This window comes from Monodon monoceros, unplaced genomic scaffold (assembly GCF_005190385.1).
Source record: "Monodon monoceros isolate NGI ecotype Baffin Bay Population unplaced genomic scaffold, NGI_Narwhal_1 Super_Scaffold_11, whole genome shotgun sequence".
NCBI lineage: Eukaryota > Metazoa > Chordata > Mammalia > Artiodactyla > Monodontidae > Monodon > Monodon monoceros.
This window is the reverse complement of record NW_021703767.1, coordinates 103,425,404-103,453,319: the sequence shown is the minus strand read 5'-3', so window position 1 is coordinate 103,453,319 and position 27,916 is coordinate 103,425,404. Positions and strand designations below refer to the sequence as shown.

General features: G+C 40.8%; 1 protein-coding gene across 1 annotated transcript in view; it reads left to right on the top strand.

The window, feature by feature from the left end:
• The first annotated feature begins 638 nt into the window (after positions 1 to 638).
• Positions 639 to 27,916, top strand: part of PPM1L (protein phosphatase, Mg2+/Mn2+ dependent 1L) — a 333,931-nt gene continuing 306,653 nt past the window's right edge. The window contains exon 1 of the mRNA XM_029214082.1: positions 639 to 1,760. Within this exon, the coding sequence (XP_029069915.1) occupies positions 1,362 to 1,760 (399 nt within the window). The 5' untranslated portion in view covers positions 639 to 1,361. The remainder of the gene's footprint in view (positions 1,761 to 27,916) is intronic.

Here is a 27,916-nt window from a genome sequence, read left to right as displayed (position 1 = left end):
CATCAGAGCGCACTTCCACGTGGCTCTGAGTCCTCACATCCCGCTGCCCTCGGGAGGCCTTTTCTCGTCGCGAGGTTTTTAGGCCCGACGCTCGCTCTCAGCCTCTCGGGAGATTCCGGCAGGCCTCTGTCCCAGAAAACCAAAGGTCCGAGCTCTCTGCCTCGCTTTGCGAGCCAGGAGAAGTGCGTCCCTTCTCGCTTGCCTTATGCCGGGCGAGGCGGAGACCGCACTACCGTGCCGCCAGCCGGAGGGGGGGACGCTCACGTGCGGTCCTCTGTTTTCCAGCCGGTAGCAGTGGATCCCGCGAAACCACCGATCAGCCTACCAGGGTCAGTATTATATTGTCCTGAGAGCTCTCACAAGAGGCAGACAATACCATCCACTCGAGCTCGGCTGCAGACGCGCCCCTTCCCTCCCCCCCTCGGTTCGTCCGGACCGCCCGCAGTTGCAAGCGCGCCAGCCGCCGCCGATTTGCCTCGGCCTTTGACAGCTCGGCCCGAGCACCTCCGGGCCTCGAGTCCCGGCTCAAGGGGCGGGGCGAGGCGGGGCGAGCGAGCACTGGGCGGGGCGAGTGCGAGCGGCGGCGCTAGGAGGGAGCGCCCGAGCCCAGCAGAGCAGAGCCGAGCGGAGCAGGGAGGTGCTGCGGTGAGGCAGGCAGAGCCCGGCCGGCCGCCTGCGGCTCCGCGCCGATCGTGCTGCGTCCCCGGGCTCCGCGCACCCCCGCCTCTGCCCAGGCTCCCGCAAAACTTTTATTCTCTGGGGCCCCCTGGGTGTCTGAAGGACTCGGAGAGCTCGGCCCGCTCTGCGCTCCCCTGCGGCGGCGACCAAGGGGACGTGCATCTCTCACCCGCGGGGCTCTAGCGCCTCGCGCCTCTTCACCTGCCGATCGCTCCCCGGAGCAGCGAGGGGGCACCCGCGGAAGCGCCGCGGGGGCGCCAGCGCCCCGGAACTCTCCCGCCCACCGCGGCACACCCGCCCGGCGCAACTTTAACTTGATTTCTCTCGTCCAGCCCCGGCACCCGCGACTGCTGCTGCCACCGCCGGCGTCTCGGCAGCCGCCGCCTCACAAAGGGGCGTAGGGAGGGGAGGCGGCGCGGCCGGCTGGCTCAGACGTCGGTGTGCTGGGCGCGGGCCTCCGGGCCGCAGAGGCCGGGAGACAAAAGGGAAACTGCCTCTGTTCACCGTGCGGGCTCGGAGCTGCCTGCTCGTCCATCTTCCGCCCGGCTCCGTGAGCCTCCTCCCCCTAACCCTCGGCTGCTGCTCCGCCTCCCTCCCCGCGGGCTTTCCCCGCAGTGCTCCGGGACCCGGCGAGCTTTCGGGGCGCGCGTCGCTGCTGGTGGTTGGGGCTCTAGCGATAATAAATGATAGAGGATACAATGACTTTGCTGTCTCTACTGGGTCGCATCATGCGCTACTTCTTGCTGAGACCTGAGACGCTCTTCCTGCTGTGCATCAGCTTGGCGCTGTGGAGTTACTTCTTCCACACGGATGAGGTGAAGACCATCGTCAAGTCCAGCCGGGACGCCGTGAAGATGGTGAAGGGCAAGGTGGCCGAGATCATGCAGAACGACCGACTGGGAGGGCTCGATGTGCTGGAGGCCGAGTTTTCCAAGACCTGGGAGTTCAAGAACCACAATGTGGCTGTGTATTCCATCCAGGGCCGGAGAGACCACATGGAGGACCGCTTTGAAGTTCTTACGGACCTAGCCAATAAGACGCATCCGTCCATCTTCGGGATCTTCGACGGGCACGGGGGCGAGGTAGGAGTTCTCTGGGGCTTTGAGTGTGTGTGTGTGTTTGTGTATGTGTAAACAACAGGACGTGGTGGGCGTGTCGGGTAGCACCTGTGTGCGAGGGGCGTGGTGATGACCTGGTGTCGGGCTGGACAAAACCACTAGTTCCAAACGTGGCCAAGTTGCCAGAAACACCGCGGGATCCAGACCTCTTGTACTGAGGGTCCAGTGTGGGGGAGGAAGGGTCATCCATAACCTATTTCATGCCTCATAATTAATGAGGTTTCCCAAGGCCAGAGTCCAGCAAATGACTGTGTTAGTTTTGCTGGGAGAGTTAATGGTTTCTACAGTGAACTTTGGCCCAGGGCCTCAGCGCCCCTGTTATGGGGTTTGAGGCCGAGCTAGACGCAAAGAAGGAAGAAATCTTTGACTGTCGTTAGGAAAAAGATAAAATCTGCAGAGCCGAATCAGTGAGGACTTAGTACGGACGAAGGAAACTCTGACTCCTTTCCAGCTCATTCTCTCTGAGGAGGAACCCGAGGGGCAGCGCTGCGCTTCTTCCTAATTCCATTAACTTTACAAGTGCAATCCGGCCACTTGACAGCAGCGCTTTGCTGGCCGCCTGCTTTTAGCCGGATCGAGGCACGGGACCGAGATGCCTCTGGCCTTTGCAGAGGTGGCAATCCCAGCAGAGGTAGCGGTGCCCAGATCTTGCCCCTGCGCCCTGGCCGGCGTGGGACGCAGACGTCTCCCTGCTTCTAAATTCCTTTATTTGGGGTTCATGTGGGAGCAAGAGATGAGGTTAGAGGCCGGTGCAAGTCCCTCTCCCGCATTTCTGCGGCACCCTGATTGCTTGTCGGGGCTCAGATTTCCTGGAGGTCAGGGCGAGAGTTGGCTTTGGTCCTTGGGCATCGGCCCAGGTGAAGTGAGTGGCAAATGTGGCTCCAGAGCGGTGCTCCAGAGAGTAGCAGGCCAGCCACCCCATCTCTCTAAACTTGGCAGTTTGGAAAAGAGTTTCATTGCTGCATACTTTTTTTTTTTTAAAGCGTACTTTCTTACTCCCCGCACCCCCTCTTCACCACCCCTTCTTCATCATTTCCTTCTCCTCCTGCCCCCTCCTCCCATCCAACTTTTCCCCCTCAATTCTCCTGCTGCTTCTGGTCTCTGGGTGGGCTGTAGGGGATATCATTCTCTTTCAAGCTTGTTCTTTGGCCTTTGTTTTGGGTGAACATTGAGAACGCTCTCAACTGGGTATCTTAACTGCATTCTCTCTTTGATACAAGGTCACTGCACCCAACCCTCTGCTAATCTTTCCCACATACTGTATGTACCTACCTGGTAGAACCAACTTTGCCAGGAATGGCAAACTTGATTGGAAAATTTATTTGGTAGAGCTGAAATCAGTTTTTGCTATGTTCCATCCACCCTAGCCCTTTCTATATTCTGTGTTTCAAAACGAAGGTTTCTCACTGATTGTAAATTTGTAGCCTCTTGTGTAGTATGGGGCTCTTTCCTTTCCCCTTGGGTAGGTGAAAGATGTGAAGTTAATTGAGGGAAGGGACGCTGTGTATTTGGGTAAAAAACATATCTGAAAGATAAGGTTGCCAATATAATGGCTGATTTGTTTCCTGGTCTGAGTCAGAATGTCTATATTTTCATTTTATGTGCCTTGACTGTTGTAAATCATTTAATAAAGCTTATATTTATTATATATTTTATATTAAAATTGTTGGCAGATGATGATCTGATTCTTGTGTTAGAAAGTACAGTTTTATTCTTAACTTAAAGGCCTGGATGTAGTATTAATGTTGTGAAACTCTGGGTTGTGCTCATCTGGGTGTGCTGTATTGGCATGTTTTGAGCCTGCACATGTAAGTGAATGAGTATTTTTAAATTTTCTTCTAAGCTGATATTCTAAAACGTGAATATTGAAGACTCCAACAGATTTCAGGTTGAAAAATTTCCAGTATTATCTTCTGGCAAATGTACCATTCAGAAAAGGGACATGCGAAATGCTTTTATTTAACTAGAAATAGTTTACATGTATAGGGCTTTTCGTGAAATTTTTAAATAATAAAAGAGATCATCATTGTTAGCTAAACTATGAAATGAGTTTCATTGTGCCTTATATTAAAAAGCTTGCTGTTTGCAAAATAATATCAGTACCCTGAAATACAGAACAATTGTTCTGTCTATAACATCCTACAGTGCATAGCCAGTTCATTCATTTTGGCTTTGTTTTAGGGCAAAATAAGGAGTTATAAAAAAGAGCTATTTAATTGCTATTGGGAATGTGATGACAAATAATCTTAGGTATTTCTCTCTTCCTTTTTTTTCATTCAAAGAAAATCCGACCATCTAATTCTTGTCTTCTGTGTTGTTTAGCTTCTTTCATGTTCACCAGAGGAGGGTGCCACTGTTTGATTTTGGTGTAGATGATTGTTCTCACCTTTCAGAAAAGAGGAAGCTTTTTCTGAACCCTCTACATACACATATATGTAGAGAGTAGTAGTAGTGTGGTATGAAAGATGATGAGGAATTTAATTTTGTTTCTAATAATTCAAACTAATAAGATAGGCTATTAAAAATCAGGACCCATGTACAATGGTACTGCTTTTAGATACAGAAGGAACCTAAGCCACCTTGTATATCTATTTCATTCTGTTTTTTAGATGAGATGTTTATTGATGGCAGGAGAAGTTGTGACCTTCCTTAGACTGCATAGCTTATTCAAGGCCTTCAGTTTGATAAGCTTTATATTAAACCAGTGGACAAATTAGTTTGCATATTTACCTAGGTAAATAGATAGCACACTAGGGATACAGAGGTGAATGAGACATGATTCCTATTCTCAGAAAGTTTCAGTGTGGTGAGAGAGATAGACCTGTGTACCAAAAATTATAGTCATTGTGTGCTTAGGGTGTTATTGGAATACTGAAGAGGGTCATTTAAATCAAATTGGAAGGTACGAGGCCCTGGGAAAGACACCTTGAAGGCATCATTTACTGCAAGGTTAAAAGTGTAGGCTTTGAATCTGTGCTCTGCCTTAAACTAGCTGTGACCTTGGGCAAGTTGCTTAAGCAGCTTTATCTGGGAGGTTTTTTTTTCTTTTTTCGGTATGGGGCCTCTCACAGTTGTGGCCTCTCCCGTTGCGGAGCACAGCCTCCGGACGCGCAGGCTTAGCGGCCATGGCTCACGGGCCCAGCCACTCCGCGGCATGTGGGATCTTCCCGGACCGGGGCACGAACCCATGTCCCCTGCATCGGTAGGCGGACTCTCAGCCACTGCGCCACCAGGGAAGCCCTATCTGGGAGTTGTTAATCTGAAAAATACGGATAATAATGCATGTGAGGTTCATGTCATCAGTTCTATTAATACCCTATCTAGAAAAATACTTGATGGAGAGAAGGATGTGGAAGAAGAAAGCTTAGAGACCAAGAAGTCTGTAATGTTGGGGCGACGGTATCCAAGGGAAGGAAAGAGACTCTACACATGAAAGCCACAACTTTGATCACTAGACAGGTGTATGTTGGATATAGATAATTCATTAGGTATCCACCGAACTCTCTATCATTGTTTGTTCTAACTTCCGGTGACCTGATTATTAATTTAGGATTCCAGGTATCCTAGCACTGGGGAAGTAGCATCCTGGCTTCAGGTGCAAATTTTCTGATTAGTGAAAAGGAATATTCTTTATGATTAATTAATAAATTGGTATTCTGACTTGTACTTCAGCCTCTTCTGAGTTGTTAACATGAGTTAGTTCTCGAGTCTGTTCAACTGTGTATTTTTGACAAAGCTATGTTCAACTGTGTATTTTTGACTAAGCTATGTCTCCAGACTTGTTATGCTGAGAACCAGACTCTGGATGGCTGTGATTTCCAGATGGATGATAGCTTAATGAGCCATGTTTTTTTAGAGGTGCTATGGACCAGCTTCCTTACTTGATTCCCTTGGGCCCTTGATAACATTCTAACCACCATACTATGGATGGATGGTTGAAAGTGTGTGTGTGTGTGTGTGTGTGTGTGTGTGTGTGTCTAAAGCTATGGCAGTGACTCTTTTGCTGTATAATGAAAATTAAAATAACAAAAAGGAAAAAAATAGCTTAGATTGTATCAACTAATGTGGAAAGGTTATTTTTAAAATTGCAAAATACTCTTTATCTAAGAAAATTGTTTTTGGTGCTTATCTATAATTTTTATGCACAGGCAAAATGTGTTTTTTGTTTTAAACTTTTTATATTAGCTAGAAGAAATATCACTGACCGTTTGAGGCACCTTTGTCAATGTTCATGGCTGAAACTTATATAGAAGAATGATTGTTATGTGTTCTATATGCGTATGGACATTATTGTATTAAAGGTCATATATCATTGTATCATAAAATTGACACACAGCCATTTAAGCTTAGAGTTCCACACTTCACATCAGAGAGAAGCCATACTTCCGGTGCTTGTCAGGGGCTATAGTCTTGAGGCTTAGCACTTCTCAGAAGCTCAGAAGACAAACTGCTAATGGAGGGTTGCCTGAAGGATATGTACAGTCTAGTTCTTTAGATGAGTGGTTCTTAACTTTTCTTGAGTCATGCTTCTCTTTGAGGATGTTATGAAACTACCGACATATCCCCTAGAAAAATGGACATGAGCACAGCAAGTTTTGTTTATAATTTCAAAGAGAATTAGATGCCTGAAGCCTCTGGATTTTAGGTTAGTCTAGATAGAATAAAATCTGTCTCTGATAAATCTAGACCTGCAGGGAGTTGTGTACCTGGACCCCACCTTGCCCTGATTGCCTTCCTCTTCCTTCCTCTCTGTCATTTTGCATTTATTGACTTGTGTGTTGTCATTTGTTTGTGAGGATTGTTATGAGGGATGGTCTCCCAAAGCTCTCTGACAAATCAACTCTAGGGATGCCACTGAAGACTTTATTTGTTACAGCATATAATATCCTCTTTATGAGGACTAAGGAAGAGAGAGTTCTCAAAGAGCTTTTTGTTTTTATCTTAAGGATGCTGAATCATGTAACTGATTGGATCATCCTGTGTTTGTTGGCTGCCAGAAGTGTTAGAGCCAAACCTCTGACCTACCTCTAGCAAGTGTGCAGAATTTTATTAATTTGGTGCATGAACCTCACTCCCAGGACAGCTTATATTTCCTACATTTAGTTTTCCTTTGTCCCATTTTTCTCTTTCTCCTCTTAGATATGTCATTTTATCTTGTGGTATATGTATTTATGTAAGTTTCATTGGCTCCTCTCTGAAATAAGATATACTGCTTCCAAATAAATAAATTATGAGTGGCATAATGAATGATCTGCCTTCCAGACGTTACAACTGACGTTAGTAAATGTTGGGCTCCCACATTACTGATGTACAAGAAGCCTGTAGATTTAGTGTGGACAAATGCCTTAGGGTTTAAGAGAAAATTCAGGTTATTTTGTTTTAAAATGGCACATTAACATTTGTGCCCCAAAAGGGGGAGGCACTTTACCTTTTTTAAAAAAATAAATTTATTTATTTTATTTTTATTTATTTTTGGCTGCGTTGGGTCTTTGTTGCTGTGCACGGGCTCTCTAGTTGAGATGAGCGGGGGCTACTCTTCACTGCAGTGCACGGCCTTCTCATTGCGGTGGCTTCTCTTGTTTCAGAGTACGGGCTCTAGGCGCGGGTTTCAGTAGTTGTGGTGCACAGGCTTAGTTGCTCTGTGGCATGTGGGATCTTCCCGGACCAGGGCTTGAACTCTTGTCCCCTGCGTTGGCAGGCGGATTCTTAACCACTGCGCCACTAGGGAAGCCCCACACTTTCCCTTTAATAACCCATTCCTGTCCTGTGCTTAGCAGCTGTTTGTAGGTGAATGTAGGATCCTGACTGCTGACCATGGTGCATCTTCTGAACAGATTGTTTAGAAATTCAGTTTAATTAAACCAACATTTTCTGTATAGTCTGTGGCATAACAGAGTTATGCTCTCTATGATGCCCAAAGATGGATCAGTATATTCTCTGTCCTCAGGGAGCATTCCATCTACTTGAAGAGATGAGTTTTTAAAAAATAGCAGAACTACAAGGTGCAGTTGGACCACCTACAAGAGAGTGGTGGCCTGATGGAGCGAGCTTGGGGAGTCTTGGATAATTTTGAAGAGGAACTGACATTTGACTATATCCTAGCATTTCAGTAGACAGAGATTGGGTGGAGGGAGGATGAAAAGATGACATAACAGGTGGAAGAAAAAGTGTGAAAATGGATCAGAGGAAGTAAAATGCAGTCACAGCTGGAAGAAAGGCAGGTAGCTCTATTTGTTTAGAGCAGGCTTTCCCTATATGCTGTAATCTAGAAGCCCACTCATTTTTCTTCCATATTTAAGTACCTTCTGTTTTATGATATACTTCATATTGTTTTTTATTGATTTATTTTTATAAGTTTATTTATTCACTTTTGGCTGCATTGGATCTTTGTTGCGGCATGCAGGCTTTCTCTAGTTGCGGAGAGCGGGGGCTACTCTTTGTTGCGGTGCGCGGGCTTCTCATTGTGGTGGCTTCTCTTGTTGTGGAGCACGGGCTCTAGGTGCGTGGGCTTCAGTAGTTGTGGCACGTGGGCTCAGCAGTTGTGGCTTGCGGGCTCTAGAGCGCAGGCTCAGCAGTTGTGGCGCACTGGTTTAGTTGCTCTGTGACATGTGGGATCTTTCCGGACTAGGGCTCGAACCTGTGTCCCCTGCATTGGCGGGCAGACTATCAACGACTGCACCACCAGGGAAGTCCCATATTGTTTTTCAGATATCTATGTTTTTAAAGTTAAGTATATTTGTTAAAAAAATAAATTTCATATCAGCACTGTGAGTAGAAAGTCCATAAAATGAAATTCTTGGCCTCCAACTTGCTAATAATCTATCTCCATCTTGATGGAGTAGAGCGATTCTAAGAAAGTTCTTCTCCTAGTCTCTGGTTGCCTCTAGAGTCCTTCTGTCCCCCTCCCCTGGCTCTTTATGAACAGAAAGGTGGCTTTTAAAATTTAACTATTGACCAGTTAAATTGAAGTGAGGCAGGTTGCTTGTTCCCTTTGCAGGTGGAAGGTACCTCTGGTGATGCCACTCTTTGAGGAACCCTGGTTTGGAACAGCTTTCCACTGTGTGGACTCATGTGAGAGATGAGATTTCATGTGTAACACACCTCCATGGGGAACCCAGAATGATAGGCAGTTCACAGTGTTCTAGTAGAAATTCCACCCCCATTTCTAACGCAGGTACATGAGAAGACATTATAGGCATAAACCTGAATCCTTTCTAGCTTAGTTTAAAAAGTAAATAATTCATAAGTTTTTGGTACTTGAGCCATTATTGGTTACAAACTATGCCTACTTACAATGACAGGATACACAGTGACATGTGTGCTGGGACCCACAGTTGAGGAGCCTTAGCCTGGAGTTTATGGTAAACCCAGGTGAGGAGTTGGAGATGCTGCTGGAACGTTTGTCAGCACTGACACTGAAAGCCACACTGAGCAGCCTGGGCCATGTGCTGTAGATATTGGAGAACCACTGGATATTTTTGAGCAAGGGAATGGCTTTTAAATCCATGCTTTAGTAATTCTGTTCCTCTAATCTATATAGAGGATTGATGTGAATGAACAAGATAGAAAGGGTGTGTGTGGGGGGGGTGTCAATTGGGGAAGCCTGGACCAGAGCAGTGAAGAGGAAACCCAGGGGTGTGGGCCATTGCTGGAAAGGGGGAAGGAATGAATTGGAGACCCTCTGAAGTAGTAAGACTGCTGTGGGGGGTCCCCAGTGTGACAGCGTCAACATGATAGAGGGCGGTTGATAGAAGAGCAAATTTGGACAGTAGTGAGAATAGTGTGAGTTTGGCTGTAAATTTGTTTCCCTTTTTCCCTGGATGTTTTCTGGGATGTTTTTTAGGATTCATAAAATGTTTGTTGACTGTTTAGCTCCCCAGTTTGTAAAACATTATTTCTGTCATACCTTCTCTAAATGGATACATTTTAAAATAATGAAAATATACATTGTATGTAATATCTGATTTATTCAAATGGAAAGGCATTTATTACAATTCCAATGGAAAGGCATTTATTACAATTTTACTTTGTTACCAGGAATAATTTAGGCTTTGTTATGAGGTATGGTTTTCCCAAGACTAAAAACCAGCACTATATCTTCATGTCTCTTAAATGATTTCCTTTCCTTGACACTGCTTTTAAAATAAAAAATATGTATATCATTCAGTCTCAGATGAAAATGTTCCCTGGGCTCTGTTCAATTTAAATGTAAGCTCATAATTCGTCAGGGACTCAGATTTTTAAAAAGTGATATTTTAATTTTGAACGTTAATACTTGAAGCATTTGTTTTATTCTAATTTCTACTTTAATCTTGAACTACTTCAGTAATATAGTTTTGTGGTTTAACTTTTATTACCATTTTAATAATCCTATTTAATAAATATGAAAGTAAATCTGCAGCAAATTAAACATATTTAAAAATAAATTAATTTTAAAATTATAAGAGTAATATGACTACATGATAGATAGTATAGAAAAGAAAAAAAATCATTCAAAATTTCATTATCCTGTCACATCCACTGTTACGATTTTGGTGTATTACTTGCTCGTCTTTTTTTATATGCATTTAAAATATAATTTTACAGTGTTATACATATAGCTTTAAATCTTGGCTTTTTTTCACTTTGTACAATCCTGTAAACCCTTAGTTATTTTGCTCCATAATTCTTTATTATATTTCTAACGTATTTTTTAGTGATGGAGTGATATTTTACTGAATGGATATTTGATAAATTACTCAATTGCTTCCTTATTGGTATACATTTAGTTTCCTCTAACTTTTAACCGTCACAAATAACATTGTAATAAGTGTTTTTGTGCTTTTACTGTAGTTTGGATTATTTCTCCAGGGTGGGTTTCCAGAAGTGGGATTTCTGGATCAAAAGAGAAGTAAAGAAACCACTATTATTGGTAGTAATGATATTAATAATGGTTGACAATTATTGAATATGTATAATATGCCAGGTAGTGTTTAAAGTACTTTACTTATATTACCTAATTTTAATTATCATAACAATTTTTGAGGTAGGTACTGTGTTATCCACATTTTACATATGTAGAAATTAAGGCACTGAGAGGTTAAGTAATTTGCCCAAGGACTGTCCACAGTTCATAGACGGTGAAACTAGGATTTGAAGCTGGGATTCAAAGTTAGAGCTATTTATCTCCAAAGCCTGTGCTATCAGTTTCTGGTTGGAGTTCTACAAATCTCATAATTTGGGCAATAAAGTGCAGATAGCATTGTTAGGTGGACCCTGCCTGGTCTTCTTGTGTTAGTCAGTAAGACTTGGTGTTTCTTCTTTGACAGTTGTGTCCCCGTGTCCCTGTGACACGTTGCTCTTGAAAACTCTATGCTGGAACCTTGGTAGGTAGATCTTATAATTACCTGAGAAAGTCCTGAAGTTAAAAAAATTAGAGGTCAGAAGTCAGAGCAAGTGGTGACTCACACTTAAACAGCCGTTCTCAGCCACTCCCCTTCTTTGCTGGCAGAATCTCTAACCCACTACAGAGATTCCCTGACGTTTTTGCCTCTTGACTCCTGAAAGGCTTGCATAGATGTTATGGTGGCATTAACATAGCCATTCTCAATAAACAATAGCGATTTATATTTTATTTTAAAGTACCAAGGGCTTGACTTTAGAATAAGTATGTAGGGGTGTGTGTATATTTGCATAATTTCTCTTTATACTGAAGCACTGTTTTTCCCCCCCCTTTTTTTTTGAGGGCCAAAATCATTTCCTAATACATAAATGACTGTAAATTTAAAAGAGCAAAATACTATTGTTTCATTTGTTTATTTGTTTATTTATTTAATATTTTTGGCTATGTCGGGTCTTAGTTGTGGCACACAGGATCTTTCGTTGTGGTGCGCGGGCTTCTCCCTAGTTGTGGCGTGTGGGTTTTCTCTCTCTAGTTGAGGCACGCAAGCTCAGTAGTTGTGGCCCACGGCTTAGTTGCCCCGTGGCATGTGGGATCTTAGTTCCCCGACCAGGGATCGAACCCGAGTCCCCTGCACTGGAAGGTGGATTCTTTACCATTGGACCACCAGGGAAGTCCCTTTTCATTTGTTTGTAATACTGAGTTGGTATGTTTAGTTTGAGTAGATGCTACGTCTTGTGTTTCCATTCCAGAAGACTACTTAATACTTTGTTCTCTTAGTCAAGCCTAGTCTTTAGTGATGGCTAGTTATAATCTGTTTTTAATATAAATCTGCAAGTTAGGCATCTCTGGGCCTGTAATCACTTGGAAAGGGTGCCTTTTTATAATTTCTACAAAAGTGTAAGTCACCATAGCAATAGGCTGTATTTCTGAGACTCACATTCTTTACTATACCGTCCATCATTGTTGCCCTCCTTGTTCTGCTCCTGTGTGAGCAGCTGACAGATAATCTGTGTGTTTTAGTTGCTAAGCCGAAGACCAGTTACCCACTGCACATTATGCAGCAAACCTTATGACTTCCCTAGAGAAGTGAATACTTATTTGCGTTTGCTTTTCAACATTGTTGGTCATTATAAATGTGAATGGGGCTTTAATGCCCTGTAGTAATAAATCATAAATATTTGAAATGGTATTTTTAACAGGACAGTGTATATTCATCACTACTCTTGGGCAGTAAAGTTTTAAACCTAAAAACATTACAAAATTTTTATTCTCTTAGTTATAGAATTGCCATAGGTCAGAAACTGTTTTATTCTGATAAGTATATACCATTTCCTTTTTAATCTAGTAAGTGCTTTCATTTCTCTTTTTAATTAAATAAATTAACTCTTAGTTAAATTAGTCACTGGACATTTTCTGGCCAATAAGCCTCTTAACTGACACTGTCAAGATTTTATAGAAATTGAGACATAGATCTCGATCATACTGTTCACCTTTTTGATCCTTAGTATAACGAGATGAATTTGCTATAAGAACTGAGTTGCACAGGTATGTGATAAATATAACTGTCCCAGAATTTGGGATTAAGAAGTTTTTACTTCTCTTTTATTTTAACACTTAGATGTTTTCCTAAATTTCTGTTTAGAAAGAAGATAAATTTTCTCTTTAGATAGGCCTGGCAGGGATCTTGAATTGTCGTATAATCCAAATATAGTGCCTAAGGCTTCACAGCTACATGAATAATCTATTTTTAAAGACTTTCATCAAGGAGATTCCACATTGGTCCTGGAGAATTTTTTTCGCTATAATCCTCTCAGGAAAATCATCTTTATATGTGAACTATATCCCTTTGGTTTAAGCCTATTTCTTTTAGTCTGGCCTCAACAGAGATAATTTAGGATTAAGTTGTTACCATTTGTAAATCAGTAAGATTATGGTAATCAAAAATCTCCTCCCCCCATATTAAATAGGTACATCAAATTTACGGGAGAAGTACTCATCTCAGAAAAAGTAGATACAAGATAATTTTCAACCGAAGACAGAATAATGTTTCCAGATAATCAATAATGCCTCCTTTCTGTAAAGAGCTAGTTTGGCAATAAAGGAAATGTCCTCTTCCAGTTTTACAGATTGACTGGTTTTGTCTTTTATGTCCATTGTCAGAGACTTAAGTGCTTCAGCTGGAGTAAATTTGAGCTGCACATCTAGGTGGTGCATTATTTGAAAGTTTTTGGTTGCAAGTGACAGAATACTCAAGTGGAAGCAGCTTAAACTCTAGGGACATTTATTATCTCACATAACAAATGGCCTGGAAGTACGTGTTTCCAAGGTCAGTTAATTCAGCAGCTCAGTGACTTCAAGTCTTTATATAACTACATCCAGAGACATGAAAAAGAAACTGTACCTGTCCTGCATTCTTAAAGCCTGAGGAAAACCTTCCTAGAAACTACCCCTCACATCTCCTAGGCCAGAATTGTGTCCGTGTCTAAACCAATGGCTTGGCCATGGGAATACCATCACCACGATGATGAACTCTGACCCAACATAATTCACCCCATGTCTGGGGAGGAGCCCCGCTGCCTCTGGAGGTCATGACAGCCTAGAAAGGTGAACGAAACTAGAGTTTTGTTATCTAGAAGAAAGGAAAGTGGGAATGTTTGTTGGGTGGGCCCCACAGGTGGGAAGGGTGTTCAGAGAAGGTAGCCTGGAACATTTCTTGTCTACACATTTGCAACCTCGTTGAAGAATGTTGCTGTAAAGTATATAACACTGACACGGCGGGGGGGGAAATTTAGAAGACTTTAGAAAAGGGTAAACCATCTTATTTTCGAATTGGCTTAGGGATGACTTTGCCTGGAAGCTGAGCTATAAATTTGGTATTTTAGGGTTCCAGGAAGTCTTGAAAAACTATGAGGAGGTAGTTTCCTAAATAATTCAAGTTTTCTCTCTGTTCTCTGTTAAGACACAACAAGGAGGGACCTGGGTGTTTGGAGAGTAACAGGTGTTTTTTTTTCTCTAATATATGACTGTGTGTTCAGTGTAGTTAATGCTATTGATAAATGTGGAAGTATCACAGCAGGTCTTTTGTTGGCTATCCATTTCTATTTTACCATCTTTCTGTTTCAGAAAATGAATTTGATCAAATTCAGTAGGATTTTTGTCCCTTAATTATTAAATGTCATTAAGTTTTATTATTTTGTTTAAAAATATTTGAATCTACTCCAGGCCAAGGAGAGGAGATTCCTGGGAGGTTCAAAATTTTGTACCCATTTTGGAGCAGGGCATTCTGGCACTGGTCTTGGCTACAGGGAGAAGGGAGGGCATTAAAGTCTTCAGATTTTTCTGTAGGACAAATGATGCACTTGGAATAAATTCTGTGTCTGCCTATAGAGTACTCATCCTACTGCTCCTGCTATAAATTGATTACAACAAGGACATCTTTTTGTTGTTTTCCTGACTGATTATTGCCAGTCGGTAGAAGTACTTACTGAGTAAACTTCCCATTTAATTTTAGTACCTTTTCTGGTGATTCATCCACTACATTTTTTTCCCCCATAAAGATATGCAATCATATTGTCTACAAATAATGTACTTGTGTCTCCTACTTTCTAAATAGTTATGCTTTTTGTTTTTGTTTACTGCCTCAATGGACTAGTTAGAACAGAACAATGTTCTGTAATACTCATGATAGTGGGTGTTATCATGTTTTTGTATTTGAGATTATTTTAAAAGTTTGAGATGAGGGGAATGTGAAATGGCTTTAGTTTATGGACAATAGGGCTAAATTTTCTTTACTGATATAATGAAAGATGAAAACCAATGGTAAAGTAAGAGCCAAAGAAGAAAGGATATTCCAGGGATAGTAATATAGAGAATGAACAATCACAAGAAAGGACTAGAACTGAGTGTAGATATGATGCTGAAAACCAGAGTGCATTGATTGCATGAAGCAAAGAACACTGTCTTTTCTTCTTTGGGGAAAAATTGTCATCACTAGGTCCATCTCATGAAAATGTCCTAGGAAGCATTAGTAGCCTAAACAATAGGCACAGTATGTGACATGCAGGATACTGATTCTGCAGGTTGTGGAAGACCTAGCAAGATGAGATGCACGTAGGAATCCCTCCTTCTGGTTCCAGAGGAGTGGAAGGTCTGGAGCCATCTTCCCCTGGCACCTCTGCTGGTTTTGGTGAAGGTTATCCTTTTTTTTCCTCTGGGACTTCAAGAAGATTCTTGCCCTAATTTCTACTACATGTCTTGTAAGAAGACAGCAGCTGATTGTGGAAGAGTCTCATACTGAGGGGGTTAGGTCCTAAGTCGGTGTAAAAAGACAAGATCATGTATAGCCAAAATCTCCCTGGAATATTCCCTCAAATTGACTGTAAAGAACAGTGTATGTGATGTTGTACCTCTTATTCTGTAGAGCAATATGTAGTTATAAATGTATAATATCCCAAGTAACATATAGTGTAGAATAAAATGTAGTATGTGCAGGTAAAATATAGTTTTAAGGTGTTTTAAATGATATAAAAGAGTATCTTGAATTTGTGTAAATTTGTAAATAGTACCATTTCACTGTACCTTCTGTAAGAATAAGAAATTGAAGAATATTTTTGAGATTTTCAGGTGACGACAGGAACTTACTTTTTTTAGAGAGAGCATGTTATATATTTCTGTGTGATCACTTTGAGAAACTTTAGTTTCTTAAAGTTTTAAAAGTACAAAGCAGAATAAACAGGTGGCTTTTTGGAGTTAGGAGTAAGATTAATTTATCCTGATTATTTTGAAAGTTAATTTTAGAGAGATAATTATAATGCCATATTGAGTACTTTATTTTTAATCTAAGTGCCAGCCATATCTTTGACGCTAGATGGGAATACAGAGATGGGCGCTCAGCCTGGTAATTTGTATTCATAAATACATAGAAGTAGTTTATACTTGCTATTTCTTTCTTGCCTATGGCTTGAGACCCTGGGGGATTTTATTCTCCAGCGATTTCAGAAGAGAGACCAATCAGGAATTCTGACCTTTCCCACTTTCCTGGTGTCTCTCCTGAGTGTCTGATATGGTACCTCAGGCCTAAATTCTTTAGATAAATGTCTGTTCCTGGGTTTGTCTAAGAATGAGACTTTTTGAGCAGCAAGGAATTCTTGGAAAGGAAGCTTGTATTTTAAGTATCTATGAGATCCAAGTGGCTGCTGATGAAGAAATCACGCGAGTAAAGAACTGGGATCCTGACAGTGCCCAAAGAAGCTCTTTACATTTTCCTGTTAGAGCCATAGACCCTGCTCTGGTCCACAGAGCCACATAGCGATGGAAATTTTTTATCCCCAAAGGATTATGTAATGCAAGCAGTTTTAGACATGAAAGAGTACAGGCAGGCATGTATTTTGGAAATATCGCATAAGAGGGAATTCTTTGATGGAAAGGACAGCTAGTTTTTTTTTTTTCTCTCTCAAAAATAGGATAACAGTGGGAGTGCCCAAGTGATGTTTCCACTTTATCAGAGAGAAGCCCTCATCTCCAGCCTTCATGGTGACTGTCTGTTAATGGAGATTAGTATATCCACTTTCTTCATTTAAAAAAATTTAACATTGGTACGATATTATCTGATACACAGTCCGTATTCCAATTTTGATGATTGTCCCAACTGTCCTTTTTAAAAACAGCTTTAGATATGATTGACATACAGTAAACTGCACATATTTAATATATACAATTTGATGAGTTTTATATATACCCATGAAACCATCACCACCATCGAGATAATGAACGTATCCATCACCCTCAAAAGTTTCTTCATGCCCCTTTGTAATACCTTTCTTCCAATGTCCTCCAATCCATCCATCACTGGGCAACCATTAATATGCTTTCTGGCACTATAGAGGTAGTTTGCATTTTGTAAATGGAAATATACAGTATGTACTTCCTTTCTTCCTGGCTTCCCTCCCGACCCACCACCCCAGCATAATCATTGAAATTCATCTATGTTGTTGCACCTGTCAATAGTTAATTCATTTTTATCGCTTAGCATTCTGTTGTATGGATATACCAACATTTGAACATCCATTCACATAATGTTGGACAGTTGAATTGATGCCAGTTTTTGCCTGTGAACATTCATGGACAAGTCTTTGTATTGACTTTTGCTTTCATTGCCCTTGGGTAAATACCTAGGAATAGAATGGCTGGATCATATGGTAGGTGTGTACTAGCTTTCATTTTTTAAAAAAATATTTATTTATTTATTTACTTGGCTGTGCTGGGTCTTAGTTGTGGCACGTGGGATCTTTGTTGTGGCATGTGGGATCTTTTTTTTTTTTCTAGTTGCGGCATGCTGGATCTTTTAGATGCAGCATGCAGAATCTAGTTCCCTGACCAGGGATTGAAGCTGGGTCCCCTGCATTGGGAGCATGGAGTATTTGCCACTGGACCACCAGGGAAGTCCCGGTAGGTGTATATTAGCTTTTAAAAAAACTGCTAAACTGCTAGTCCAAAGTGGTTGTACTATCTTACATTTTCATCCTCCATGTATGAGAGTTCTAGTTGCTCTGCATCCTTGCCAGTCTTTTAAATTTTAGTACTTCTAATAGTCATGAAGTGGTTGCTTAATGTGGTTTTAGTTTGCATTTTCCTAATGACTAATGATGTGGAGTATCTTTTTAATGTACTTTTGGGAAGATGGTCTTCTTTTGAAAACACAGAAGAGGATGGTTATTAAATCTTGGTTTTCTTGTAAAATCTGACTTTTATCCTTGTCTCTATGTTGTGAGTGAAAAAAGAGAAAAAGAAGTGAAAGGGGTAGGAGTGATTAGACATGACTCTCTCTTACTGAGAGAGGCTAGGAGTATAGCCAGAAAATAAGAGGTGTTGAGAGGTTGCACAGGGTAACCAAGAAATCAGATGAAACAAGGAGAGTGGATGAGAAGACCAGGGCCTGAGACCACTAAGGACAGTTTGTATTATCAGATTCTTTCATGTTCTTAAAACCACATGTTCTTGTATTCCAAAGGAAAAATCTGAAAGAGACTTCTCTTAAAAAAGTGCCTTTGAAAACAGAGACTGTAGACACTGCTTCTGCTTTCTTTCTACTTATTTATTTCCTGTTATCATCTGACTCTTTTTCAAACCTGTTTTTTTGCAGGCTTTCAGAGGCCTCATAACTGCCACGTGTGATGGCTTATTTCCAGCCCTCATCTTCATAGATTTTTCTGTAGGATCTGGCTTTCTTGACCACCTTTGTCTCCTTAAGACTCATCTCCCCAGCCTTGGTGACACACTTATGTTTTTCTTTTCCTCCTCTGACTTCTGTTAGGTTTTCACTTCCTTATGAACCTGGGTTTTGAGGACAGCTGTACTCAGTGTGCTGGTGCCATTTTGTTTCTTTGCACCAGAATCTTTGCAACTTCCATGGATTCAGCCATCCTTTCTGAGCAGAGGGCTCTCCTTCCCATCTAGAGTCCACATCTTTGCATGCTGACTTATTGTTTTCTTTCTTGGTGTCACCTCCATAACAACCTGTCTGAAACCGAATTTGCCTCCTGTGTTCATAGATTAATTTCATCTCCAGACTTGTCTCTTTCTGTCATGGTGCTTTTTCTCAGTCTCCCACTCTTGAAACTACCATGTCACCTTTGCTTCTTCCCTCTTCATTCAAGTCTGTGAGACTGTGTCATACCTCTCATCTCTGTCTCCATCTTTATAGTTACGCTGCCACGATCCTAATTCAGGCTTTTCATCACGTCCTGCTAGGATTGTGACAGTGGCTTCGTAACTGGTCGCTTAGTCTCTGGTCACTCTCCCTTCCAATCCACTCACTGATGTCTCTGATAGATCATTCTTCTAAACTCACTGGGTTGTACATTGTTTCTTTTAAAAAGTCTGTGATTTCTACCAACCATGATTTATTTCTCTGAAATTTGTAGAGTTCTCCTAATGGCATCCCTGACTACTTTACCTTACTCAACCTTATCTTCTGTTGCTCTCCTACACAAAGCTCTGCACTGCAGTAAAATTGGTCTCTTTATTATTCCCCGAATACCTGATGGGTACACATGCCCACTGCTGCTACTGGTTAAAAGCTGTATTCCATTCTCTGAGAGATTTCTCATTCCTCTTCCCCCATAGCTGTGTCTTGTCCTTATTCCAAGGCTTCCCTCAATTTCCTGCTCTTCTATGAATTCTTGCTTGGTAAGTCAGCTTTAAGTAATCATTCCCTCCTTTGAACTTATGATCTGTGACAGACAGTTGAACATTTTGTGTTAGGCTCATTTTTAAGGTACTTTTTCTCTCCAGCCAGAGTTCAACTTCCTTGAGTTTCATGCCTCTGTGAAGTCTCTTTGGTGTGCCTGCACTGTTCCAGACGCTTGCATTCTGATAATAACAACACCTTACGATAATTCTAGAAATAATGATACCTTGAAAATGAAGAGGAGACACCAAGTTGTATGAGACACCAAGTTGTATGACTGCGTTTGTTATCATTCTATCAGCTGGAAACTACAGGGCCCTGCTCATTCTGACTGTTGAGTGGCTGCAACATGCTAGGTGCTTTCACTGATGCTCTCTCACTGAATCCTCATGGTCCTTTGAGGCAGCTGTGGTTATCTTCATTTTACAGCTGGGGAAACTGAAGCTCAGACTACTGTGTGCCCAGGGTTACACAACTGCTAAGTGGCAGAGCTGGGATGAAAATATTTCCCTTGTCTGCCCCGATTCCAAAGCCCTCCTCTTCTCTGTGCCACACTGTCTTTATAGGCAAGGACAAGATTTGGCAAAGCATTCACATGGGGGTTATTTCTGAGGTACTGTTAGCACTCAGTTTGTAACACTTTAGATTATTTGTAATAAATGTTTCAAGTACATGGGAATGGAATCAAGTTGAGGAGATAAAGTAATTTATTTACACCATTCACTTGTATTTACTCTTTGTTTTTCTCATCAACTCTGGTGGCTTGTGCAATGTATGGTCCATCCAGAAGCCCTTTAAATAATGACCAAAGAAAATGCAGATTAAATATATAGAATTCTGAAGATTAGCCTAGGCAAGTGGTTTTCATCAGTTTGACAGGTGACTCTATTTCTGGTTGTAAGGCAGGAATTTTGAGAATTGAAGCTGGCTCTTCAGAGGAAGCTAGGCAACCTTCTCTGCTTTAACTCAGTCTGCCCTTCCAAAGGTGGGTCAATTATTTGGTTGGGTTGTTATGGATTTTAGGGCATTAGGCATGCCTCAGCTTTCAAAGATAAGTACAAAAGAACATCCTAGAGCTCAACCGAAAAGAAAGTTCAATCTATAGCTTCCCTCCCAAAAGCATCATGCAAAATAAAATTATACATAGTATTTAGTGAGTATCAAAGAGTAGGGAAATATAAATGAACAGTTTCGGCTGCTTGGGTGTAGAAACGGTGATTCATAGACTTGAGATTTGGAACTCAAACATTCTTGGTTTGTACTCAGAGGAGAGACGTGTCAGATAAGTTGCATGACAGAACAGAAAATAGCTTACTGAGAGTGTGGGAATACCTTAGAAAGGAATAAATGTCGCCAACTTTATCTCATTCTACCTAATGTCATCAAAATATATGTTTCCTCTACACTAGTTATTGAGTAGAAGGAATGGCATTTTAGGAAACATCCAGCATGAGGAGTTTATAGACTTCTCATGTACAAAATGGACATTTTCTACTTTGGGGAGCTTTCTGAATCATGTTGAAAACCAAAGTAACTCAATTCTTAACAGGTAACTCTGTTAGCTACCTCCTTCTCAGCTCCTCCAACCATGGGGAAACAGAAGTTGCTTTGTAGTTCTTTTCACCCATGCAGTTATCACTAATCACCATTCCAGAGAAAGATGAGGTCTTATAGGATGAAAACTTGATATTTCCTCAAGCAGTTGACTAAATTTCCCTTTGGCAGTGTTGAATTTCAGTTGAAAAACATTTTTACCTTCCTGAAATTGGGTAGAAGTTATGGCTGTGAATGTTTGGGTTAGCATTATGCCTGTTTTTACCTTTTAGTTATTGTATGTCTCCCTTCAGATATGCTGTACTACCTTGGTGCCTTATACAGAGTGGGTACGCCATAAATGTTTATCAGATTAATCTCATCAGGGAATCAGAGAAGATTAGTACTATGCAGGTTCTTTGGTTGCTTTTCTACTTCTTTTAGAATGAGAACTTAATCTAAATAATTTCTAAAATATTTTCTTTTCTTTAAAATTGTGATAAAATCATATAACATAAAATTTACCATCTGAAGAACCATTTTTAAGTGTACAGTTCAGTAGTCTTAAGTATATTCACATTGTTATGCAACAGATCTCCAGAACTTTTGCATCTTGAAAAACTGAAACTCTGTATCTGTTAAACAGTAATTCCCATTTTTGTCTACCTCAATCCTTTTATAACTACCATTCAACTTCCTGTTTCTATGAATGACTACTTTAGATAACACAGATGAATAGAATCATTCAGTATTTGTCTTTTTGTGGCTGGCTTATTTTACTTAGCAAAATGTCCTCAAGATTCATCTATGTTGTAGAACGTGGATATTTGGGCTGCTTCCACCTCTTCACTATTGTGATAATGCGTCTATGTACATGGGTGTGTAAATATGTCTTTGAGATGCTGCTTTCAATTTTTTTGGATTATATACCTAGAAGTGCGAATGCTGGATCATATGGTAGTTCTGTTTTTAATTTTTTGAGGAACTGCCGTACTATTTTCCATAGTGGTTGCACCATTTTATACTCCTGCCAACAGTACACAAGGGTTCCAACTTCTCCACTTCCTCACCAACACTTCTGCTTTTTTAAGTAGTAGCCATCCTAATGGGTGTGAGGTGATAGCTCACATTTTGATTTGCATTTCTCTAATGATTAGTGATCTTGAGTATCTTTTCATATACTTGTTGGCCATTTGCAAATCATCTTTAGAGAAATGTCTGTTCAAGTCTTTTGTCCATTTTTAAATCAGGTTATATATTTTTGGTTGTTGTTGAGTTTTAATAGTTCTTTATATTCTAGATATTAACCCCTTATCAGATAAATGATTTGAAAATATTTTCTCCCATATTTCTAGTAATGTTTTGATAACTTTTTATATTGATATAATTTCGAACTTTGAGAAAAATTGTAAGACTAGTACAAGGAACTCCTGCATACTCTTTTTTTTTTTTAATTTATTTTTAAAATTTATTTTTGCTGCATTGGGTCTTCGTTGCTGCGCACGGGCTTTCTCCAGCTGCGGAGAGAAGGGGCTACTCATTGTTGCGGTGCGCGGGCTTCTCACTGCTGTGGCTTCTCTCGCTGTGGAGCACAGGCTCTAGGCACACGGGCTTCAGTAGTTGTGGCTCGCGGGCTCTAGAGCGCAGGCTCAGTAGTTCTGGTCCATGGGCCCAGCCGCTCGCTCCGCGGCATGCGGGATCTTTCCGGACCATGGTCCGAACCTGCGTCCCCCTCATTGGCAGGTAGATTCTCAACCACTGCACCACCAGGGAAGCCTCTGCATACTCTTTATTCAGAATCACGGAGCACCTAGGTTTCTTGACATTTTTGTTGAGCCTTTTAACCAGAATGAATTACTTGTGGCTGTGGGAGATATAAAAATATAAACATGGCCCCTGTCTGAATATGGAAAGCAAATAAAAATGTTTATAAAGCAGCAAGTACAGATGAGAATAATATAGATAAGAACACAAGTGAAAGGGGGCCAAAAGTAAGAATAACTTGAGTTATTAGAACTGGAGACCTGTCCCAGTGGTTTTCAACATGGGATGATTTTGTCCCCTGGGGGGCTTATGGCATGTTTAAAGACATGCTGGTTGTCATAACTGCAGGGGGCATAGGAGAAAGTTGTCCTACTGGTGTCTAGGGGGTAGAGACCAGGGATGCTGCTAAACAGCCTACAATATTTAGGACAGCCCCACACTATAAAGAAGTATCCAGCCCAAAATATTAATAGCACCAAAAGGAGAGAAACCTTGCCCTATCCTCAGGAACCAGACTTTGCAGAAAACCTGTCTAGAGAACTTTAAAGGCTTTGGGCCCAGAGACTCTCTCAAACACATCCAGAGCACTTGGATAACACAGTGAAGGCTATGCTTGGTTAAAGAATAGGTATGAAAAAGAGTATTTTCTTTTTTGTGTATAATGCACAATAAGAGGACTTAGTTGGTCTGCTTACTATAAATATTTTGCAGTAAACCGTGTAAAAATGCTTTTCCTGGTTTCATTTTGTATTGCAGTCACTTATAGCTCACATGTTCCTGTTACTGTGTTCTCTTTTCTTTGCCACTCTGTGCTGTCGAAAAGCTGTGTAAACTCAGAAAAAAGCAAACATTACTATACAAAAGGTCTTGAAGCTTAGAAGAAGAAAGCAGTGGTGTTGGGGGAAGATGTCTTAGATGGCTTTCTTTCCATTCTCATTCACTGCAGAGAAGCTGGGTGTCAGCTCTATTTTATCACTCGCTCCAGTAGGCTGGGAGGAGAATGGAAATATTGGGCTGGCCAAAAAGTTCGTTCAGGTTTTTTCCCATAGCATCTTACGGAAAAGGCCGAACGAACTTTTTGGCCAACCCAATAGCATGAACATCGACATCCTGTAGACCCGGATTTGATTCCAAGCCCATCCATTACTAGCTGTCTGACCTTGGGCAAATAAATTATATACTCTGAACTCAGTATTGTCTTCTCTGCAAGGCGGATAATATCTGCTTCACTGAGTGATGAGGGGCAGTGGAGTGCAGTGGTTAAGGCTGTGAACTCACACACTTAATTGCCTGCCTTCAGATCTTTGCTCTGCTGCTTCTCATTGTGTGTCCTTTGGTAAGTTTCTCAACCTTTCTACGCCTCAGTTTCCTCATTTGAAAAATGAGAAGAAATATAATAGTATTCACTTCATAGGGCTGTTATGACATTAAATGAATTAATACTTGTAAAGCACTTAAAGTGGTGCCTGGTACATGGTAGGCACTCAGTAAATGTTAGCTATTTTGGGGATTAATTTGAGATGAAGGATGTAAAGAACCCTGTAGTGTCTAACAAACAGAAGGCGCTTGATGACTAGTTTTTAAACATTTAAATTTTAGTAGCAGTGTATTATAATATAATGCCATTATAACAAAATTCATCAGCTCCTGAAGTTAAATGAGTGGGGATTTGATCTTAAGATGTTTCCAGGATGCAAAAAAGAAACTGGTCATTCTCTTGCTTCCTCCTTGTACCTGGCAAAGACTCCTTTGGATACCTGTTCAAAAAGGTGCTTAAAGAATTGCAGGCCTAGCCAGACTTCTGCCAAATTATAAGAGGCCAGGATTCTGTGGAATTATAAGAGTGACTGAATGCATGGAGCAGTGAGGGAGGTTTGGATTAGAAACAGTTGTTTTTCTAGTCCGGCTTTCATGAAATTACCCTCCGTGGAGAGGAAGTGGAGAAACAGCAGGAAGTTTAATTCTTTTCAGACTCTACGTGCATTGTTGGGGTGTGGACGTGTACCCGGGTGGGTGAAGGGGTCCTGTCCTTCTAGACAGTATAGGGGATTTAGACTCACTCAAAGGTAGTTTACTTTGAAACGAAATATTGGGTTGTACCAGTTCCTGCCAGGTATTGGGTTTTAGACAGACATATTTATAGGTCATACATGGTGCAGCCCTTTCTTAAAATGCAAGAATATATTACTTCATTATAAGGGAAAGTGTAGGTAAAGCGTTTAGCATAGTGCCTGGCATTATAGTGCTTTACTATGAGTTAGCTGAAGTTGTCATTATCATCATCATCATCGTTACTCTTAAATTTTATGGTTTGGTTTAGTTTAGAAAGGAAGTTTTTACTACTCATTCAGCAACTCAGATTTCCCTTTTATTTATTTTATTTTTTATTTTTAACTTTTATGGACATACACACATTAAAAAAAGTGCAACTCATGATTCTATAACTTGATGAATTTTCACAAACTGAACCCACTCATGCAGTCAACACTTAACAGACTATTACCAGTGCCCCACTCATGTTCCCTTCTGGCCATTATCCTTTAGTTTTTAGCAAAAAAAAAAGTTTTTCCCTTATGGCTTTATGTAAACTCTTAATAGGTATGACTGACAGTTACAGCCTTAGGGATGGCCTTATTTATATGCTTTTATTTTCTTTTGCTTTCAAAAGCACATCTCCTGGAAAGGGATTTCAGTCCTGTGGGTTGTTATATTTGGACATGGATAGACTGAGTGATCTTGTAGCTCTTCCTCTGCAAATAGGTGATGTGTTCTTTGCTTTTATTTATCCATACTGTAAAAGTCCATTGAAACCAAAAAGGAGTCCATTGTACTAAAAGAAAAGGAAAATGGCTCAGCCACACGGACCTCTTAGATGTCCTCTCTAAAAGCATTCCACATTCAATAGAGTTCAGGGGAATGAAAGAAATCCTGTGGTGGAGGAAGGCTGCACAATGCTGGGTGCACTTGTAGGCCCTCATCTCCTGCCATCGACCGACATGATTAGGCTGAAGAACTGGCCACTTCTGGAAGTAATGGACTGCAGTGTGTTTACCCTGCTTTTGTCTGGGCACATTCAGAAAACCAATGGTAATTTTTCAGAAGGCAGCTTCTCAGAAGAAGAATAAAAATTCGGGGGTTGAGTTTGAGGCTCTTTATATATCTTCTTTTTGAAATCAAAGTACAGAACAGATTAACTTTGAAACCACCAGTGTGTTAGCCTTGCCTTGTATGTCTTGCTTAACTTCCTGGGCCCAGCTAATGGCTCTGCTAAAATATTGTACATGCATTTCAGAACGTCTTTCCTCACTTTTGGCTGGTATTTTATTTCTTGAGATTTATTTATTTAGTTAGTTTTCTTTTACTTGAGGTATAATTCACATACCATAAAATTCACCCCTTTAAAGTATACAGTTCAGCGGTTTTTAATATATTCATAAAAGTTGTGCAGCCATCACCCATCTAATTCTAGAGCATTTTCTTCACCCCAAGAAGAAACCCTGTGGCCATGAGAAGCCTCATTCTATTTAGTTTTATCAGATAAATGCTGTGCTTATTATCTTTTTTTTTGTATAAGTCTTTGTTCTACAGGGTGTCATGACAGTTGTGTGACCTTTCACGTAGAGGTTTGCCCCATCCTAACTTCTGTTCTAAAGTTGATTTGGGACTTCCCTGGTGGTGCAGTGGTTAAGAATCCGCCTGCCAGTGCAGGGGACACGGGTTTGAGCCCTGGCCCGGGAAGATCCCACATGCTGTGGAACAGCTAAGCCCGTGCGCCACAACTACTGAGCCTGCGCTCTAGAGCCCACGAGCCACAACTACTGAGCCTGTGTGCCACAGCTACTGAAGCCTGTGCGCCTAGAGCCCGTGCTTCACAACAAGAGAAGCCACCGCAAGGAGAAGCCCGCGCACTGCAACGAAGAGTAGCCCCCGCTCGCCGCAACTAGAGAAAGCCCACCTGCAGCAACAAAGACCCAAAAAATAAATAAATTAAATAAAGTTGATCTGGGGGTGCATTTTTCAGCACTACCACAAACAACGTGTTGACTGAAACTGTTATAGGACATAAAACGACTGTATGTTAGTCACAATCGCTTATGAAAATTTCAGTGCATATGAACAACAGTGTGGCTCCTACAAAACTAACTAGCATAGTGAAGACTTCTGATAATCTGCCAAAGCTGGGCCTGTGCTTTAAGAGTTTAATGGATTGAGAAATCAGTTCTTCTGGCCTCTGTGGAAAGGTTTAGGTTTATTTGTTTCTTAGACTAACGTTGTTTTTTGCGAAAAAAAAAGCGTAAGATGTATTTGTATTTACTCTTAGTTGATTTCTGAAGGCCTAGAATAGATTGCTTCTAAATGAATGTGATTAACCTATTTTAAAAACCTCATTTAGATTAAAAGTTCTTTTTGAATCTGTATTTTTATGATTTCAAAAGTAATATGTTTTAGTTGAAAACATTTTTTTTAAATGTGTAGAGCTTAGAAGTTGTTAAGTGAAAAAAGAGTTGTCATCCTCCCTCTCACTTTATAGAGTTTATGCTTCAAGTATTTTTATGTCTAATCATATAACCCATTTAATTTTTACTTAATTTTTTTTTGCTTTTCAATCATTAACATTTTTATTTTCAAAGATTTTTTCAGTATTTAAAAAAATTGAAATATTCGATGTACAATATTATGTTAGTTTCAGGTGTACTACATAGTGATTTGACATCTGCATATATTGTGAAATGATCACCACGATAAGTCTAGTAACTATCTGTCCCCATACAAGGTTATTACAATATTATTGATCATATTCAATTTTTTCTTAATTTTTAAATATACTGCAGAAGTGCGGTTGTTTATTGAATTGTGTTGTTCTATAATTTAACGCTATTTTAAAGTTTCTGGAAGGTTTAAAACTTTTTTTCTTTTAAAGTGGTGATTGCTAAAAAAACAAAACAAAACTCTAAGTAATCTTTTTTAAAAATCACTATGACTTGTTCATGGTCCAGTGGAACTTCTGAGCAATTATGGAAATGTACATACTTCCAAAGCTAGGTCTGTTTATCATCAAAGGAGGCTGCATGAGTCCAGAACTCATAAAGAGGCCTCCTCTCAGATCAGCTTTTGTCCAAAGGCTTCAGGACCAAAAGACTTCCAAATTCTCACTGCATCTCTTCAGGCACAGATATTTCATCATGGTGAGGCAGTTGTACATGCACACGTTTTAGTAATTCTCAGGAAGAGAAGTATTTATCATATACTATG